The sequence below is a fragment of the Mytilus trossulus genome, chromosome 13 (assembly GCF_036588685.1).
Source record: "Mytilus trossulus isolate FHL-02 chromosome 13, PNRI_Mtr1.1.1.hap1, whole genome shotgun sequence".
Taxonomy (NCBI): Eukaryota; Metazoa; Mollusca; class Bivalvia; order Mytilida; family Mytilidae; genus Mytilus; species Mytilus trossulus.
In genome coordinates this window covers 1,939,824-1,961,638 of record NC_086385.1, presented here as the reverse complement: position 1 = coordinate 1,961,638, position 21,815 = coordinate 1,939,824, and the positions used below count along the sequence as shown (strand labels likewise).

Genomic DNA, 21,815 nt, shown 5'->3' with positions numbered 1-21,815 from the left:
AACTTATATCTATCATTAGCATAGAATAACATGCAGTCTTGTTCATCTATGGCTGTTCCTCCGGGTTGTCCATTGGCAAAAGCAAAATACGTCATTTTTGTTGCATTACCATTTTTAATCCATCTCCAATCACCACTTGGAAGATATCTATTGATGTTACGTCCACCAACAAAATAATGTACGCCTGAAATAAATTGATATTACCTTAATCAACAGCATCGTAGTCTCATCATGAAAAGAAGAAAGCATATATGAATGATGATGTCTATTGTACTCATGGAAACCGGTGTCAATAAATTGAGAGGGTTAGCGTTATAGAACCATGTTTAATCCACCATTTTCTACCTTTGGAAGTGCCTGTACCAAGTCAGAAAATTCGTTTTTGATGCGTTTTGTTATTTGATTTTGCCATGTGATAATGGACTTTCCGAATTGATTTCCCTCTGACTTCGTTTTTTTTTGTGATTTTACTTTTTTGATAGCATGAACTCCTTTTTATAAATTTAATTATGTTTGGTCAATGTGTAAAATTTAAATCAATAGTATCACGCTACTGTTTCAGTATTTCTACGTTGATAAAAATCCATTTAGAAAACGAATACATGTAGGCTTAATTAAATACGTATGTATACAAGCATTTCAGAAAATGCATAAAAAATCATGTTTAACTGGTCTGACATACGGTCACACAAAAAAGCCCCTGATAATTTGTATCTTACTCTGTGTTGTTGGTTTGCCCATTTTTGACAGTGACCTTAGCTTTGAACTCATACTTTATTAGGCTGAGGTGGAGGCTTGTCTTATGTCAACAATGTCACATTTTTTTTTGTATTCATATCAAAATGTTTCAATGATTTAAAACGGACGTTTAATACATTAATCAAAGTCGTTATCAACAAAGTATGTATCCTGTCGATTGGATTTGATTTTTGTATTACCTGAATTCATCTGCTGAAGAAACAATTTCATAGCCATGGCCTCTTCCAGTGTTTCAAAGTTAGCTAGGTATGCCCCAAAATTTGTACAACGTGCCTGATTTAAGAAAAATAAGTTGTTATTAAACCAAGTGTTTCGAGAACACATTCCTACATAGATTTTACGATCGCAATTATGAATGTATTAACCATTTTTTCTAATATCTGTTTCACAAATCATGGATAATCTGTTTCAATTGCCGTAATTGATATCCCTATTTTAACCATATTTGACAAACCTAATTGGTGAGCAATACGACAGGCATGAAATACTCGCGATATGCCTACCCTTTTGTAGCATCTGAGATCGTCCCCGATTTTTAGTTTGAGTTTGTGTTACTCATTTTGTTTTTAATTTGTCCCTTTGGTATTTCGGCTTCTTGTTTTACTTGAAAAGATCACTCCCAATTATTCCTTAATCTCAAAACAAAACAAATACAAAATATTTGGGTTTCAAATATCTTCTCCCTCCCTCTCTTTGGGGTTTGATCATTTGTATCGAACAGTTAAATGTACTTGTTTTGATTCTAATCATTTGGGCTCGATATTGGTTTCAAGGCAAAACACCTAATCTTGATGTCAACCATCTAAAAACACTTCATTCTACTTATTATTCATACGTACAAATGCATCATCGCCAGAACCAATAATATCGCTAATTAAGTAACAGCCGTCTCTTATCTTTTTATATGGTGACTGACAGCTGACTGTTAAATAAAGTGTAACATTAAATACAAATTGATCCATAACTGATTTACCATGTAAGCCTTGTAATGCTTCACGGAAAAGAACGAAGAAAAAAATCCATATAAATCATTACTTGTTTTAAGGAAACAAAAAAGCTAATGTATATAAGTATTTAGTATTGCGACTGTGCATATGTATGGCTATATTCCACTGATGAGAGCTATGTCTACACCCATGGCAACTTGTCTGTTATAAAGTTTTAAAAACAACGAATAATTTATGTGTTGGCTTATCAAACTAATTACAGAGTGTTTTCACGTTTGTGGGGCTAATTCACGTGGAGGTACTATAATATATTTTTCCTAATTCCGTTGAATATTCACTAATGCATGTTTATGTTTTGTGTATACCTTATGAATGTGTAATTCGAAAATAGAATTAGAGGACATCGGCAAAAGATAAAGATCATATGAGTTATCATATGCCATGCTTCTTTGTGAATAAACCCATGCTCTAAATCAAATTTAATTTGTTTGCACATACGCATATTGACTACTGCAGAATAATTAATCTTATCATATTTGCACTCAATTGATATATATCATAAACATAAAAGACGTCCAAACTCTTAAATGATACACATGTTTTACTTATTCATCTATAATGACTGTAATGTGTTGCAATTCGAAATATACATCTTTGACCTAAATACTACAACTGTTTACACTGGCTGTTCAAAACTCATCTCACTAAAAAAAAAATGACATTGCCAGTCGTTTGTCTGTTAACTAACAAGACTGGGAGGTTGGTGATGAGCGTACACAATCGCTTTACACTTTTACACATCGGACAGAAAAGTTACTTTAACTGTCCTAATCAGAATCGCTATAATTTATACAAACTATACTTAATTGTAGTTTTAACATAGGTAGGCATAAATTTCGTGTTATTTTAGTCCTCACTATTGGTCGAGCAAAAATAATTAAGAATATAATGCCTACTTATGTAAAACTGCAATAAAGTATAGTTTGCATGAATTATTTCTTAATTATTAAATGAACTGCGTGTTTTCTCATTTACAAAATGTATTTAATAATAAATACAATCGTGATAACCTTTCTGTATTTACGTTTTAATTAATTTTACCATGTTTACTGAATAAAACAGGACACAAAATTTTCAGTTTACATTGCTAATCGTTGTTGTATTTGTCCCGCAAACTGTTATATGGTAATATGTATATTGTTACCTGTTGGTGGCAGTTGATTAAGAATGTTTGTGTAGTTCAACGTTAATTCTTGAATTTTCTTTTCCAACGCATCAATTTTGTAACTACAGGTCCCGTTATCTGAAAGAGTTAACTAGTACACAAACCTTACACATTTACAAAAAACACATTTGCCTTTTTAACAATGTATCACTCATGTAATTTAATGTACCTTGATTTGAATATGGTTGTGTAATTAACAAAACCAATACACAATTCTTTATTTGTTACTCAAATAATGAACCAAAAAATACACAGTTCGTTAATGTTGTCTTTATTGATTTTTTTTTCTTTAAAATCATGTTATTTTGATACCTGTATTTTGACATAAAAATAGTGTTTTAGAGTGAAAACACATGACATAAATACAGTCATGGTCTTTTAGTTATTTTTTTACCTTCGCCCTGTTGGTACACACGTGTAACAGCTATTGGAGTTGTAGAATTATAAAGGACCGTGTATTCGTCTTCAAAAAGTGTATTTATCCGTACTATTTGAGTATTGTTAGCTAAGTAAATATAGCTTCCATAGATATCAAAGTAGTGTACAAATGCTGTTGTGTAAGATTTAAACCGTTGTCTCACATCAGAGCCATTTAAGGAGGAAGATTGTATAGTCTTGATGTTTCCGTATCCCATTTCCATCCAATACAAACGTTCACCATCTGAAAAAAACATACAATTTAATGAAATATTATGTGTTTACAATATAACAGAATATAACTACTCTTGAGCAATTACAGTATCCTGATGTAGATCATGTTTTGTTTTATTAGACTATTGCAATGTGACAATCCTCGATTATAAAAATAAGATAAAGGTGTACTTATCACACTTTAACTTATCAGTAAAACAGATGTCTTTAAGTAACATTCAGAAATTGTACACATGTAAAGAGACACAGTTGATGATAGAAAAAGGAAAAATTTCAAAGCATAACAAATAAGATTTGGTGTGGATATTTTACGTCTTTCAAAATAAACATCATATCGTCATCTCAATATTATATTTAACTTTGCCATTAAAGTACGAGGTTTGGCATGCCAAAAAAACAGGTTCAACCCACCACTTTTATTCCCCTTTAAAAGTGTCCTGTACCAAGTCAGGAAGATGGCCATTGTTATAGTATTGTTCGTTTATGGATGTGTTGCATTTGAACGTTCTATCGTTTGTGTTTTCTCTTATTTTTGAGATATTGAGATAAGACGTTGCACGGTACTTGTCTATCCCGAATTCATGTATTTGGTTTTCATGTTATATTTGTTATTCTCGTGGTGTTTTGTCTGATGCTTGGTCCGTTTCTGTGTGTGTTACGTTTCGGTGTTTTGTCGTTGTTCTCCTCTTATATTTAATGCGTTTCCCTCGGTTTTAGTTTGATACCCCGATTTTGTTTTTTGTCCATGGATTTATGAGTTTTGACCAGCGGTATACTACTGTTGCCTTTATTTATATATGTATATGTACTGCTTTTTGTTGAATGAGACCTATAATATATACCTTTTCGTAAGTTTGTCGGCGGTTCATCTGCTGTGAAATTAACTAAAATGTGTATGTCTTGACCATCTAATCTTGATCTTTGTATTCTGCAAATTGATCCAGTAGTACACATACCAAAATACATCCACCTACAATCAATAAATTATCTGCATTGAACAAGCAATATAGTTGATAATTATGTATAGTTTATTTACAAACTAAATCAATGTCAATTATAATTTAAAAAAATTAAATGAACAAAAATCAATTAACTCTGACTAGATATTCTGGTCAAAGTGATGTCCAGCGCTTCATTTTGAAGAAGCTTTATTTTAACAAACTCGATGTTGGACATTGTTGGAGATTTGGAGATTTAATTGGTTTTTTTTTAGATACAAATGATGGTCCCGATGATGCAAAGTACTAGTGTTATTTTGTGTTAAAGGTTGAGCATAGCAGCACGTTTGTCTTTTGTTCATTGTATCAGTTAAAACTAAGCAGATCAACTGTTATTTTTGGTTAATGTGTGTGTGTGTGTGTGTTTTTGGAGGGATGAGTTACATAACTATTCTCATAACATAAGTTAATACAAGTATGAGACCTCAATTTAAATCCTGCACCAACCTGTTTGGAATGTCAATGTCAATCGTACTTATATAATTAAGTGATATAACAGTTATAACATTTGTTCCATTCAGTTCACTCCTCTGAATTCTTCCATTAGGATATTCTACCCAATACAAATGACTGGCCACTGGATCGACTACCATATCCATAACTGCTTGCGATGGTGACGACACAACTGTTTGTGTTATATAGTTTTCCGACGGATAGCGAAATCTATAATCATATTTAGATGACGATCAATTCTAGTTTATAAACAGTAAGCATTATAACTTCTATTGTTTATATTGTTTACCTTAAGAACTAAAGTTTTAAAGGACAATTGATTTATTAATAATACATTACTCCGAAGACGATAGATAAAGCGAACAAACTACTAGATATTGGCGTTATTTGAGTAGTAATAGAAGCAAAATAGATGAAATGCTACGAGTGATTTAGAGTGCACGTGTTACATAATCGTTAAAATTCAAAAAAGACACTTTACATATGAATTAATATTTAATTTTTCTAACTATATACTTATATTGTTGATATATTTGAATAATTTGAAGAAAAACACATTTGTTTTATTATTGATCGATTAGAAATTAAATTTGTGAAACATACCTTTGTATAGAGTTTGAAACAGGCATAGGCGATGAGCAATACACAAAACCGCTACTATCATAGTCAATTGAAAACACAGGATTTGTCATGTTTGCAAGATGTGTTAGTTTTCCATTATCCAAATCATATTCGTGTACAGCATTTAGCGCAGATAACAGAATCTTTGTTTGCTGGGCTATGTTAATGGTAAAAGAATTCTTTTATGGAAATTATACAATCTAGAGAATATGGTGAGTGCTTTACAAGTGTCAATAGTTATCAAAGGTACCAGGATTATAATCTAGGAAATGTAATCTTTACTTGAACTTATCAGTTTGAATAATCCGCTCGTATTTTTTGCACCCTTTTAACAAGTTTTGTCTGTATGTTAATATACACCGATGCAATATGCATGTATAAACAAACATGATTTGTTTAACGAATCCTTCGTTGCCTTTTTTTATATTAAATTGATTGTTGACATTTTAATGCATAACATACAAGCAAGAATTTCTTGCAAAATTATAATTTAGCTTATCAAAGATTTCGACAATACTAATATTCTAGTTTCTTCATGTTTTAGGAATCTAAATCTTAAACTAACTTACCATAATCAACACTAAGACAGAAGATAAGCAAATGCTGCAACAAGCTTGTAAACCTTGTCACAATCATCTTTCTAAAAAGTATAAACAAATACTTCGTTCATTATTTTCTTGTATCGTTTTAATGTAGAATTTCAATATAAAAATTACTTAAATTGATTTGTATAAAGTTAAACGAGTTAAAAGAGTATTTATGTTTTATTCAACCAATAAATAGTACATCATATCCAGTTGCATACAAAAATAGATCGAACACATAATCCTTTGACATTGACAGTTGTAGGTAATATATTCCACATTTCATCCAGTAACACAATTCTAGGACATAAACATATGATGGTCATTCTCTTATATGCAATGAAATGTATATGATTTTTTTTCTATAAACTGGACAGGATAATATCGAACGTTTCTCATGCCAAATATGTCATTATATATATCATGTATATACAGTAAAAGATGTTATGTTCTCGTTTGATTGAGTAAACAAAATACCATTTACCTGTATTTGATGAAAATAAATCTCTTTAGTGGCAATTAGACTAAACTACTTTCGATGTGATGCTGTTCTTTTATGAACATTTATTCATATTCTATACATTTAAAAAGAAGTAAATCTTTTTAAAGTATTTTGACAGATACATCTTATCTTAAAACGTTGATATATTAAAGTGCCTACTCCTGTTAATTTATTATAGTGAAATATATCTTATGCTATTTGAAGTTGATTGCAAAGCAATGAAACCATCATTGTTTAGAAATTTATAACGTTACATGAAATGATATTTACTTTGAAACTTGAAACTTGAAATTTCCATACCAGCCAAAACAAATCTTCCTTTAAGATAAATTGTGTAACACTGAATCAAAAGATAACCTTTATAACAACTGAATATTTGGAAATGTTATAAAACAATCACGTACTCCGATTAGCTATCATGCAAACTAAATTAGGGAGCTTTGCACTGCAACTTTGACTAATTATACAATTACATGAACTTGCAAATGTCAAATGCTTGTTTTGTAAATCAATTTGATGGCAAAAATTCGTATTTTATTTTTTCTAAAAAGAACCTGATGGTCTTTTTAAAAAGCGTTTGGCTGCTTCTTTTACGGTATTTATTTGGCATTGGATCTGTCAACTAGTTTCATCTGGTAGTTCCTATGTACATATAACGTGCGTCTAATACATTCAATTTTTTTCGGTTCATTTGTTATTGTTTATTTGACTTCACACACTATAAATTGCCAAACTATTCTTATTGTCAGGATCAAAATCAATGATGCCACTAGTTTATCAAGAACTTTTTACACTTCAACAACAACATATTATCGGGTCTTTACTTTTGATATATATTATTGGTACATGTAGCTCATAACCTTACTCATAACACTATAACACTATACTAAATTTAAATGCAATTTGGTTTATTATAAATGGTCAGTATGGGTCTTTTTTACTTGATATAAAATAGTATTCGCTGTTGATATTCTGAATATTGCAATTCAAAGAAATAAAAAAAAAACCCAGACTAACCGTGCTCCACTGAATGCGGACCCTTTTCTGCATTGATACGAAATGCAATACATGACTAAAATTCAAAAAAGACCCATCGAAATAACATATGATAGAAATATATACTAACACGATAGATGCAATCTCATTAAAATCCGATGTTCTGATACGCTACCCTCCACTAACATCTGAACCAACTCGATATTGGGTCATGTCCCGACGACCTTTGAAATGGCCAATCAGATAGCGTCTGGCAAAATCCTACCAGGCAGTTCGGGATTATTAGAAATTTATGTTTGATCGATCGGGTCCGAGAGCAACCGAAGAGAACAGTAACAATGGCGGCGCCCATGTCTGAGAAGTTGACTCCAAGAAAAACATACTTACTGGGAAATATTTGCGTTGTCTGTGGATTTTCTTTCATTCAGAAAGTAAAGGAAGCCAACGGAATAGAAGTTGAACATAAATATTTTGATAGGAAGTTAAAACTAAGCGAGGAGCGGAGGAAAAATATTAACAATGTTGTCGGATTCGAGTGTAAAGGTGAGGGTGTATGCCAGAAATGTTATCGTTCTGTTGAAAAGGTGTTAAAAACGGAAAAAGAGTCAACAGATTTAAAAGGAAAATTAAGACAATCGACACAGACTGTAGAAAATACTCTACTTGTGTCAGTTCCTTCCCCCAAACGTGTGTCAATTTCAAAAAGAATGCTACGTAGTCCAGCCAGTTTTCAGCCAAGTAAAAAGTCAGACATTGTACCAATAACCACCATGCCATTCAATGACATTACCAATACACCAAATGTTGTAAGGTCCTTACCACAGATTTTACCAAAACCAACACAACAGAAATTGACTGAACCAAGCAAAAAGCCTGCAAGACGATCACTTGATCAGTCATTTTCACCCAGTTTCACAGGAGAAGTTGAGGTAATTATCTGTTTATTTGATTGTTATGTTATTGTTATGTTTATTACTTTTAGATTGTTTGCACACTGTACATGTGATGGTACGTACATCAATCATTAGTCCAAATAATTATGACATCTGACAATTAAGGCTATTTAAAAAAAAATTCTGGGATGGCTTCCTTCGTAGGAAGGTGTCCCAGAAAAAAATTAAATAGCCTTGCCTGCCAGACGTTATAATTATTTGGACTAATCAATCAACTGTCATTGCAGTTAGCAGGACTTACTGGCCAGGCTTGCATAATTACATTGGGCCTGAAAGAATTGCTTTTACATGCCAACAGTTCTAGTTGGATTATAATGAGAGTAAATATTATTCTTCAAAATTTCAAACTTTCCAACAATCAGACAAATATCAGTGGCGGAGCCAAAACTTTTCATAAGGCAAAATGAAAAGGGGGGGGGGCACTCTCCAGGTATGCTTCGATGATTCCCTATATAATCGCCCAAATTTTTCCAATGAAAAGGAAGGGGGCACCAGCCCCCCCCCCCCCCCCCCCCTCCCCCTGGATCAGCCTATGTATATACCTGTTGGAGTAAAAATTGTAACTGTCAAATTTAACACTAAAAATATTGAAAATTTTATGATGGGTTTTGGTATAAATTGATTCTGCAATTTAAATCAGATTATAAATATATGGTCAATAATACCAAATGATTAGTATTTTAATTCCTGTCACTATCATGACTATATCTGACCATCACATGTACATGTACTAATAAATCAAAATGAATGTTACAGATTTAGTTAATTGTTTTGATACAAATTTATGACAGAGTGACAGAGACTATATTATTTATATACATTTATATAATGTATGTTTAGGCACAGCCCATTTGATTTTTTTTTAAGGGGGGGAGGGGGGGTTAGAAAAAAAATCTTGGCACTAAAAAAGTATTTGGCAGCATTGGATTGATTTTGCCCACATTTTGCCAATCAACTGATCAACATGATAAAAAAAAATCCGAAATAAATTTTCTACATTGAACATAATTTATATGGAAAAAAATAATCTGGTCCTCATGAAAAGTCCATGGAAAGTCAAATGGTCCTAACCTTATTAAATAGACAGTACATTTTTTGGCAGTTTAAAATCTTTACCTTTTTTTTGCTGTATAAATTGATATTTTGACATGTTAAACATTGTTAAAGGATAGTGTAATTAACTAAGAGAATTTTGAGGGGAACTAATTATATTGTGTAAATGTACAAGTTTATATTTAACATGATTGCGACTCAGTCACTTATTGTCTCAATTTAAATTTTATTTATAGTTTTATTTTTATTTATAGTTATTTCAATTGTTTGCATGATGTTTGAATGCATTTTTTCAGATGTTATTGTTGATATGTAGCAGAAGAAACCCGAAGTGATATAGAAATTATGAAGGTAAATGGTACTAAATATTTTGTCCCTTGAATAAGGTTGTTGTTTGTAATCTTCCAAAACTCAGTTCAGACGTTTCCAAACAGATACGTTCCAGTTTGACATAAATGCTTTCATATATTGTGTGCATGTACCAATATATAAATAAGGAGATGTGGTATGATTGCCAATTCAAAGACGCTCACTGATACAAAAGATTTTTTTAGTTGATAGTACATACTTTCTCGCTACATTTATCATGTTTATGAAATTTCATATTGAGTAAAATATACACAATGAAATAAGTGAAGTCATATACTGTAACATATAAATGAAAAAATATTTTAGTCAGCAAGGTCACTGGACCTGCTGGATAAGCATATATATATTTTTACTTTAACAAATTTATTGGATTTTTTTTTAATATTAGTATCAGTATAAACTTATATACATTTTTTTTCTCACTTTGCTGTTGGTTCAAATGGATTGATGTCTGACAACATAGTTTATTTATACATTTTTTATTTGTTAGGTTACAATTTCCTATCCAAGTGGGAAAAGGACAGAGCTAATTGTAAATGAAATCCACACAAAAATTTGTAAAGCCATATTTAAATCGGAAAATGTTGAAAAGGCTATCCTTGATATATTAGTTAATTCCAACCCAGACGATGTTGTTACAGCTGCAGCTAAAGTTGTGAAGTCAGAATCCAAAAAGCTGTGTAAAAGGCATTCAGGATCTGTGCTACAGAAAAGGGACCACCAGAGTTTTATGACATTTACATGGGATAAATTCCATAAAGAATTAGAAATAAGAGCTCCAAATGTGATTAAAGTGGTTTCAGCCATAGTTAGTGACATACCATTGACGCCAAGTGACAAGAAACATATGAACTTATTGCATACAATCGCTTCTGGGTTTCACGGCCGAAATCAAGAGATGTCTATGCTTCATTACTGCATTGCATTTGTACTTGTCCATGGTGGATGTACACTTAGGGTAAGTCTTATTTCTACTAGAAATATTTTACTAGGAAGTATTGTAACATGTGTCCATGGTGTCGTGCATAATAAAATAAAAATATCATTCCATTTTCTTTCAAACCAACTGTTGGGCCAGTCTGGCATATTGTTGGATATTGTGACATATAAGCTGATTTTTCCGACCATATACTGTACTGTACCAAATTATGTACTTTAGCATAGATTCTGTTAGTGTAACAAATTATTTTTCAGGATCACATGCATTGTTTAAAATAGAAAATCCTTTAACCTTTTCAGGACATTCAACGACTTTCCAAAATTGGACTCTGTGTTAGCCCTGGCTCTGTACATAATAAGCTGACATCTTGGATAGACAATTTAGATGAAGACATACTTAAAATGAAGGAAGGATGGGCAAGAGGAGAAAATGTGAAGTATCAGTTGGTTGGTGACAATTGGGACAGGAACATCCTTCCTGCATTTAGGTACTGTCAAAATAAAAAATAGTCTGTAATTGTTTCCTGCTACACACCATACCATATTTTTTTATTGCCTATCATAACCTTCACTTATGAACTGTAAAAAATGAAACGGTCAACTTAACAGTTTGCAACCAAGATTTGTTGGTTTCCAAAGCACCTCCTTCCATTGTCTTAATCTTACAATTAACTTTATAAATAGTGACCATCTGACGATAGAAAACAAGTATTGCTAACTTTTCTTATTCAAATCCCTCTAAAAAAGCCTATATGATGATAATAGGCTGCATGGCATCTCACTGACTTAATCATGTTAATACAAATGAAGAAAACTTGTGAGACAAATTTATAAACTTTAGGTTTACATATATATCATGTATATGCACCCTAATTTTGTATTGCTACATGTACATGTATATAGCAGGAAAGAAGACTGTTTTTTTTTTGCCTGAATTAAAATTTATTAACTGCATCTACATGTACTATTATCCAGTAAGTGGTGACAGTCTGCATGTTGTCGTATTATATATGAAAAAATAATCAAAATATCACAATTTAGAATTTAAATAGAATTGTCCATCTAACATTTGTCTAAATGAATACTATCTGTCTACATGTACATGACTTTATGTTTTGTTTTTTTTTCTGTTGTAGAACATCACAGCAGAAGACACTTTCCCTACATTTATTTAATGTTGTGGCTGTTGTTGACAGGGTAATTCCCACTCAAACAGGACATGCAGGAAATGATGTAGAGCCTGATCTTGATATAGAGAAATTTCTGCCATCAGTAGAGGAACAGCAAATCTTGATGGATGAACTTGTGTTTATTTTCGCTACCTCCATTATCATGAACATTCCTCAAATGAAAAAAGAGTTCTACAAAGTTTACCCTAAACATAAGACACATGATTATAGTGCACAGGCAGGAATGAAAACAAAACAGGTAAATACTTTCATGAAATCTGAGATAATGTAAAAAAGATGTACAGCCTTGCATGTATTTTTTTCAGAATGATTGAAAAATCAACGTCATTCATTAGTCACAAATATATGTTTATGAAAACATTTGGTTTCTGAACATTGACTTCAGTGTTTATAAGCAAATGGATCTCTAAGAAATTTAACCACATGGTTCAATACCACAAAACAAATGTTTGGATTGATTTGGGGGGCTATGGTCCCAACCTTTTAGGAATTTATGGCCAGAATGGGACCAAAATGTGTATTTGTCTAGTTTCCTGATAAAAAACTTATAAGTGTATGGATCTCTCTGAAATTGTACCACAAGGTTCCATACCTGGATACACATATGGTATCTATTCAGAATGTTCACTCAGAGTACCATGTAATATTTTAAGACAGTTTAAACGGTCAAGAGCTTTTTGTACAAAAAACAACTAAAACTACATGTAATTAAACATGTTTAAATATACATGGTATGCAAAACGTTGTTTTACATTCTTTTAATTTTAGTTTTATTTTGTAGTATCCACTTGGATTATTTGACACCAATGAGACAAAAACAGCTGAGGTAATACACCTTCTTAGAGATCTGCAGACAAAATATGTACCATACCATGATGAGGAAATAGTTGAACCTGTCTTTTTTGGGGGTAATGAACATATTGTCTTTATTCTGATTTTAAGATTTTAAAAAATTGTCTTTGTATGGCCTGCAACAATGAGCATAACCCATACCACAAAGTCAGCCACACCACTTTCAGCACTATTGGCGATTCCTTTGTGTTGACAAGCTAATGATTCAGTATTTCGACTACTATGACCACTTAGCAGCTAAGGGAGGCCAGCTATTTATAAACACTTTCGGTACTGTTTTATAATGGATATACTTTAGAATAATCTTATCTTGCATAAAGGTGCATATTTTGTAATTTGGTCAACACTTTTAATTTGTAAAGTACTAAATAAACAAACCATTACATATATAATCATAATTAGATATTTGTACAAGTGAACCACTTTGAACATTTTAGTTTATACATGTACTAACTATATTATTATTAATTGCATACTTTACAGGAGATAGGTTGACAGATGAACGAATCCAATGCACCCAACAAGCAATGTTAAATGAAGAAACAAAAACATCGCGACTTGAAGGCTTCATTTCCAAAATAGAAGATTTTCATCGCCTCATGAATTTTTTAGAGGTAATTTAAACTACGCTATATAATAACAACAATGTTTCTATTTATAGCCAAAAACAAAACTATTAGATCATTTGAACCAAAGGTTAGAGTGATCTGTTACAGCTGCTTCATCCATTTGTCAATTGTGACTTAGTGATACAAATTTTATTATCAATGCATCACAACTTAAATATAGGACAGATAAATACCAGATAAAATTCAAAATATGATATTTCATTGTATTTTGGGGGAAATAAAATTAAGAAAGAAAATGGGGAATGTGTCAAAGCGACAACAACCAGACCATAGAGCAGACAACAGCCGAAGGCCCCCAATGGGTCTTCAATGTAGCAAAAAACTCCCGCACCTGGAGGCGTCCTTCAGCTGGCCCCTTAAAAAATATGTATACTAGTTCAGTGATAATGGAAGTCATACTTAACTCCAAATTATACACAAGAAACTAAAATTAAAAATCATATACAAGACTAACAAAGGCCAGAGGCTCCAGACTTGGGACAGGCGCAAAATTGTGGCGGGATTAAACATGTTTATGAGATCTCAACACTCCCCCTATTTCTCTAGCCAATGTAGTAAAGTAAATCCACTTAAAAAAAAAATATTATCTCCTCATTTTTGAAATTAGTGCACGTAATATAAGATTAATTAAGCAGTATTATAAAACAATATTGCTTACTGGCAGGTGCTCAAATAACAGATTGTATTTGACATTATATCTTCTATTTATATTGTTTTTATTATGATGAAAAGAATTACCGTAATAGGTGCCAAAAAGGCGTAATTGGTGTACAAGTTCAAGTAAAAATTGTGTCGACATGTTTTGGTTGTCTCTTGGTTCTACAAAGCTTTTCACTCAAATTAGTGATCTCATTAAAAATCAGTAAATAAATAATCAGTGACATTTTTATAAATGAATAAGTTTACTTGTAGGCAATCTGCAGGCTTACATACAACATAGACTCAGCTGGAGACAGAGGGACTGCACACTATTTCAGGAATCTCCTTAATGCCAGGAATGTGAAGGGTGAAGTCCGTAATGCATACCGACTATACAGACTCTTATATTATACAATTTTGGATGCTATGAGTTGTGTTTTATTTCTTCAAAAATTTGACAAAGGCTTTGATGACCAAATACCATTACCAGATGGTTTTTCAAATTTTTCATCCGATGAAAAAATCAACTGGCTTAATAATATATGCAAGGACATTTTAGAGACAAATTTCTTTGAGTCTGACAATGACATAATGAAAGAGTTGAGAGAAATATTAACAGATGACACTCATCCTGAGAACTATTACCTTTCCAACATAAATGAAGGCGACGGCAGAGTAAAATGTCATTATTGTGAAAAAACATATGCATATGTTGGTTCTCTTAAAGCTCATGAGGAAAGTGTTCATAATGCAAAACCTCCGCCTATAAAAAGTGCTAATACTAAAGTAAATGATGAAGTTGGACACTACTGTCGTCTTCTTTTTAAACTGACATTGCTTCACAAGAATTTGGATTCAGCAGTTGATATGGCTGACGGTAAACGCAGTGTTCGTTCTGCAAAATATGAATTACCAATATATGTGAAAACACATAAAACCAAATATGCTATTGGTTCAATCCATTTAATCGCTTTAAAAGAGGGAATTTTGAAAAGCGATCAGCAAGAGCGATTTATTGCAAATAGGTGTATTAATCTACAGGGAGGAAAAAATAATAATATGGCACTAGATGAGTATGTGGAATTATTAAACAGATATACCAAAAATGCCAGCTCTGGTTTTCAGACTAAAGAAAGTATAATCCTCCACTCCAAAGAATTTCCAAACATCATAAATTTTGTGCAACATTTCGATTCATTCTGTAACGTGTCTGTTCGAAAGGGATTTCATCATCTTCCCTCATATGCTGAAGATGTGAAAAAAATAGTAAATGAACTTATTGATATGAAGGCATTCAGTTGTGTAGAGGACAGAAAACTCAAATGCAAGACTGTAATAGTAAACAAAGATATATTTGATGATTGCTTTAAAATTTTTGGTACTCTTGTTCAAAGACACAAACCAATAGTTGCATTTCATCGTCTTAGAAATAAACACATTTAATGTTTAATGCTTCAGTTTCATATCTCATATATATATTTATATAAATAAGAAGATGTGGTATGAGTGCCAATGAGATAACTCTCCATCCAAGTCACAATGTCATAAAAGTTTAAAATATATATTTGAGCAAATGTAGTAAATTCAGAAATTATGTTTGGTTTCTAGTTACTTTTGCGAACCTTTAAAAATCTATGGCAAGATTAATTAAATGTGATTTCTATACATGCATAAGAATATCTTGAAGAAAGTGGACTATCATTGTTTTACTGTTATATTATATGACTATGCCGTATGGGCTTTGCTCATTGTTGAAGGCAATACAGTGACATATAGTTGTTAATTTCTGTGTCATTTTGGTTTTTTGAAATTTCATCCAATATGGTCGCCATGGTGAGTCATAGTTCATTATAGGACCCAGGTCACCCTACAGGAAAATCACTTAACAATCCCTTGTCAGAATTCAGAAAAGAAATTGTAGGAAATACATATACTTTACAATCATTCCATAAATTAAAAAAAGTTCACCAAGTAGATTCTTTATTGTATCTGATCATGAAAAACAGGCCAAAAAAGAAAAAAAAATTGAACAATGAACAAAGAGGTTAAGGTCAGATGATAACTTCCAGACACACATATACACCTTACAGACATTCCATACACCAAATATAATTCCATACACCAAATATAATGGACTGAACACTTATACATGTACATGTAGTATCTGAGAAATAGTCCAAAACCAAAACTGACCAATGAACCATAAAAACTAGGTCATTGAATACCTGTTTTTTTCAAGAGTAATTTTTTGGAATTAATATAAGTTGCAAAACTTGTTTCCCAATCCACTATAAATAAATATGTTTAAATTTATTAACAACGTTGAACACAGTGTCTTGCTAAAAGCAGGAATTGCTTGCCTTTTTTGGAATACATGAGTTTGCACCCGAGTCTGGTTTCATTGTTTGTCATTGTGTGGTTTTTTTTATGCTCTGTAAGCATGGTACATGAAAGTGATTATTGATGAATAATAATTTTCTATTTTATGCCACAGCCTTTGTGTAGAAGGGTGAGGTTATAAGGTGTTTACTATCTATCTCTGTATATGTTCATGATCATGTACAATCACATACTGGTTTAAAATTTTGGTGATTAATGTAACATTTTAAAAATAAATATAGTTCAAGTTACAAGGTTTTATTCATTCTAATCTAAATCTAGATCCATTATTAGTGATAAGTCTACACTGTCTAAATAGTCAAACAAATCATAAGATTTAGTGTCTTCATCAGAGGAGGTATCACAAGGGTCTTCACTACTACTAGCGATCATCTTGAAAAGCTTTTCTAATTCTGTTGTCTTGCATGACCCACATAGACATTTAGAAGCACACAAGTCACAACAGGAATGTAAACCTGTAGTTTTTTTCTCTTCTTCAAGTTCTGTTTTTGACATAAAAGGTGCCAATAATGAAATTCTGCGACATTCAGTTGCCTTAAATAGATCTTTAACCTCAGTCTCAACATCTCTCAAATGGTAGGAATTATGAAGAAGAAGTGCAACTGCCTCCTTTCCATCACGCCCTACACGACCAATTTCTTGAATAAGATCTACTATAGTTTTTGGTGCACCATAAATTATGACATTGGAAAAGCCAATCATATCTATACCCATTCCACCCAGGCGCTTGTTGCTATCACAACTTTAATACAACTGGTTGGATCTTTTAAACATTCCATTATTCTTTTTTTTACTGTCAGGCGAAGTTTCAGAATGGAACATCTGGACTTCTTTACAATTTGGAATTTCCGTTGATATATATGCATAAATGTTAGCTGCATCCTTGATTGATGTACAATATATCATTGTTTTGGGTAAAGCTTTGTCACAGAGTCCATCAACTAACCAGCACATGGCCATTTCTACGGTATTCAATATTTTGTTCACAACAAGCTTTATATTTGGTTTATTTGGAGAAATCCTTATTTCAACTGCATTTGGATCTAACTGCAAAACTTTCAATACCCTCTTTGAAATCTGTTTCGTGCATGTGGCACTAAGCGCCAAGATAGATGCATCTGGAAACAGCGATCTCAACTCTCCAATGTAAGAAAACCATTTTCTAAATGCCTGTTTACTTTCATCTTCCTTTTCACCCCTGCAATAAAAACAATATTTTTGTATGCATACATTTTTGCAAGTCAATGACACCATGAATGTAAACTACAAAATTAGACTATTTACTAGGTTTGTAATTACATAAGCAAGACGACAGGTGCCACATGTGGAGCATGCTCTGCCTATCCTTCCAGAGAACCTGAGATCACCCCCAGTTTTTTGTGGGGTTCGTGTTGCTAAGGCTTTAGTTTTCTATGTGTACTTTTATTTGTCTGTTTTTCTTTTTTATCTTTAGCCATGGCGTTGTCAGTTTATTTTCGATCTATGACTCTGGTATCTTTTGACCCTCTTTTTTTCGAGGGGGTATGGTGTTTTATTTTTTTATCTCAACATTATTGTATTTTCTTATAAACATATAACATATAACATATAATTTAATGTCAAAAACTCCCAATTTGTAAATTATTTTTACCTTCTCCAAAAAAAAAAGTACAGAAGGAAAACATTCAGTTTAATTTCTTTTAATTTTCCTATTATGACATTGGACTTCCTTTAAACTGAGTTTTACTGTGCGGTTTTTTTTCTACATTGGCTAGAGTTATAGGGAGGGTTGAGAGATCAAACCAGATGCTCAGCAGGGTGCAGCTTTATACAACCACAGAGGTCGAACCTTGAACAGTTGAGACATTCCCCATTTCCATTTTTATATTTAAATGGTAAGACAACAAATTGGATCCCACTGTGCTTCCCTAACAGAAATTATGAGTTAATTTGGATAGTATTTAACATGCAAATAAGTATTTTATTACATTAATGTACATTTCTTTGCCTATAAATTTAATTTCTTGAAACTACTTCAAAAAAAAATTTCTTCTTTATTTATTTTTTTCAATTTAGTTGTTATGTAATCATCATTTTGTAAAGAATTTAGCTCATACTGGAGCTAGGGGTCATCTCAAATTTGTAGCGAGAAATTTTGCTAAGTGGGAAGAACTTACTGTGACTTTAAGATGAAGTCATAAAAAAAGTGCTAATAGTTTGCTTTTTGTTAGAGGTAGCTTATTACATCATGCTTACCAAGTTGCAATTGTATGGAATTCATCAACAACAATTGTGGAAACCTTGAAACGTTGTAATTTTTCTCTCCAGTCTTTGTCTCCAACAAGGATCTCAGGTGACGAAAATAAATAGTCAAAGTGTCCCATTAGAATGTTTTCATTGGCAGCAGCACTGCTTCCTGTACAAAAAATTATAGGTTTAATCAAAATTTTATATTCACAATTTATATTGGTGTGTTCGATGGCAGTTTTGAATTTTAAGTACATGTACCTTTCCAATCTGGTTAAAAATCTTATGGTTATAACTTTTGATATGTGTATGGTTAAATATTAATAAAGTATTTCATGTTGATAGTTTAAAAATTCAAGGTTGTATTTACATTCTTAACTACTGTGAAAGTCCTTTAATTCGTGGGGTACCAATTTTCATGGGTTTCGTGGATGACTTTATCCCCGAATTTAAGTGTCCAACAAAATGACACATTCAATCAAGACATGAAAAGATTCCCATCAGTAGGTTTGACTACTGATAGATATGATCTAAAGAATAAATTGAATAACGCCAAATCTGATATTACTTTAATAGCAGTAACAGAACTACAACCGCATGCATGATTATAATACCCATTTAATCTTTAATAACCTAAACTGTACAACTTTTGATCTTTTACTTTTCTTTAAAATATTTTTGATCGATGAAAGTCAGATTTCCGGTAATGATATGCTAGTATGATAAAGTGTTCATTTTATATCCTCATAGTTCTTGTTCATATGGGAAATTATAATTTCATGCTGGGTTTGATTTTGATAAGAATTATTTGACAATTCAAGATACGTTTATAGCATTTGTTTATGTGACTGTTTTCTTTAGGTGACATGTTTATGGCCTAATTAACACCTTCGATGGTCTTTAACCGGTTAATCACTTTATCACGGGTTAATTAGTGTTATCACTACGATTTACACCGGTCAAATTGAATGTTTACTTTACAATTTCCTCAATCCAGACCATTTATAACCTTTGTTTCTTAAAAGGCTTTTATTTAATTTTTTTTTTTAGAAAACTAAAATCCACGACTTTAAAAACCCACGAACATTTTAATATTCCTCAAACCACGAATTAAAGTACTTTCACAGTATATGAATTTTTTGGAAATCTAAAATAGACTAATAATATATTCTGGTATTATAAACATGTATACAAGCTATTATTTTATTTTTCCTGTACATGTATTGTTTATTTTTCCTATTAATAGATATAGGAAGATGTGGTATGCGTGTTAATCAGACAACTCTCCATCCAAATAACAATTTATAAATGTAAATGTAAAGCATTATAGGTCAATGTACCGCCGTCAACACGGCATGTTAAATATCAATATATCAAAGATGCAAGTACAATTACACACATGGGTGATCACCTTTTTAATCTATAACTGAACACGGAAAATGATGATTCAGTATGGATTATGCTCATTGTTGAAGACTGTACTCCTGTAATTGTTAATTTCTGTGTATTTGGTCTCTTTTGCAGAGTTCTCATTGGCAAACATATCATATCTTCTAATTTTATTAGGTAAAGAGCAATCTGTCTCAACAGTCTGCTGTTCAGATTGTGACCTATTTAATTTGCAAAGAATTTTCAATCGTAGTTGTCTAGTTAGAAGGAACTTGGCTCACTTTTCAGAGACTGCCCGAGTACCCAACATGCCCAAGAGCATACCATTTTTTTATAGGGTCAGTGTCTCTAGTTGTTCCCTTGGCTTGATTATCCTTCTTTAAAGGTATTGTGTTTGGTGTTGACACAATAAATTATTTCTGAAGTGGGTACATGTCCCAGTACATGTACTTTGTTTTATTTTTTTTCTATATGTTTTTATATTCTATAGTCAGTAAAAGGCTCACAAGAGCTTATGTTTGTATGTTTTATGCCATACTGAATCAAAATAAAGTTGTATCATAAATTTTAAGACCCCCCTTTTCACATCGTGAATTTGTTATAGAAGTTTTATAATGGTCTACTGCAGCTTAATGTGTATATGCACCTGTGTATTCTGCTTTGATGCCAGGAATATTCCTCAAACGTTGGGTTTGATCCTGCATTAGTGCAACCAAAGGACTGCATACAACCACTTTGGCATCGTCAATACCCAATTCCCGCTTGATTGATACTAGCATCTGATATGGTAGAGACTTCCCGTAACCCGTTGGTAACACTCCAATGCAATCTTTACTTGACAGTAATGCATCCAGCATCTTTCTTTGTTCCAATTTCAGTGTATCTATGTTGAAATTTAATAATACTTTGCCAATCGCTTGTTCTAACTTCTGTTCCGCCATTTTGCTTTCGCTGCCGAGGATCTTACATTACAACGATTTTGATTGGTCGATATTTTAATTAGAATGCATATCAAAAAGGTCGTCGGGACATGACCCAATATCGAGTTGGTTCAGATGTTAGTGGAGGGTAGCGTATCAGAACATCGGATTTTAATGAGATTGACGATAGATGATATATTGTCTCTAAATATTGACGGCTTTAGTATACACACAAAATTAATATAGACAAGTATATGAATACTGCTGAACTAGCGTTAGATATAGCTATTACTAACAATAAATCATGCCATTTACTTTCTCTTGCTGCATAGATCTTTAACGTGAAGCTTAATACAAATAAATGAACGATAACAGATATCTTTTTTTATTTCTCAACCATTCTGAGATGACGTGGTATCCTGGTCACCATATTATGACTTTTAAATCTCGACGTACTCGACATGCTCGTGATTGTTACAATGACTTTGATTTCATCGAATTAGCTCTGTAAAAATTGACA

General features: G+C 32.1%; 2 protein-coding genes and 1 pseudogene across 2 annotated transcripts; 2 read left to right on the top strand and 1 right to left on the bottom strand.

The window, feature by feature from the left end:
- The first annotated feature begins 7,923 nt into the window (after positions 1–7,923).
- Positions 7,924–10,766, top strand: LOC134695054 (uncharacterized). Its single transcript, XM_063556229.1, has 3 exons — positions 7,924–8,665; positions 10,039–10,093; positions 10,602–10,766. Exons 1-2 carry the CDS (start codon positions 8,075–8,077, stop codon positions 10,075–10,077), a joined length of 630 nt encoding a protein of 209 aa, XP_063412299.1. The 5' UTR covers positions 7,924–8,074; the 3' UTR covers positions 10,078–10,093; positions 10,602–10,766.
- Positions 10,088–15,810, top strand: LOC134695248 (uncharacterized). Its single transcript, XM_063556466.1, has 7 exons — positions 10,088–10,093; positions 10,602–11,069; positions 11,351–11,538; positions 12,187–12,478; positions 13,022–13,148; positions 13,576–13,706; positions 14,634–15,810. Exons 1-7 carry the CDS (start codon positions 10,088–10,090, stop codon positions 15,801–15,803), a joined length of 2,382 nt encoding a protein of 793 aa, XP_063412536.1. The 3' UTR covers positions 15,804–15,810.
- A 1,190-nt stretch (positions 15,811–17,000) lies between these two features.
- Positions 17,001–21,411, bottom strand: LOC134695095 (probable ATP-dependent DNA helicase RecS; annotated as a pseudogene).
- Positions 21,412–21,815: the final 404 nt, after the last annotated feature.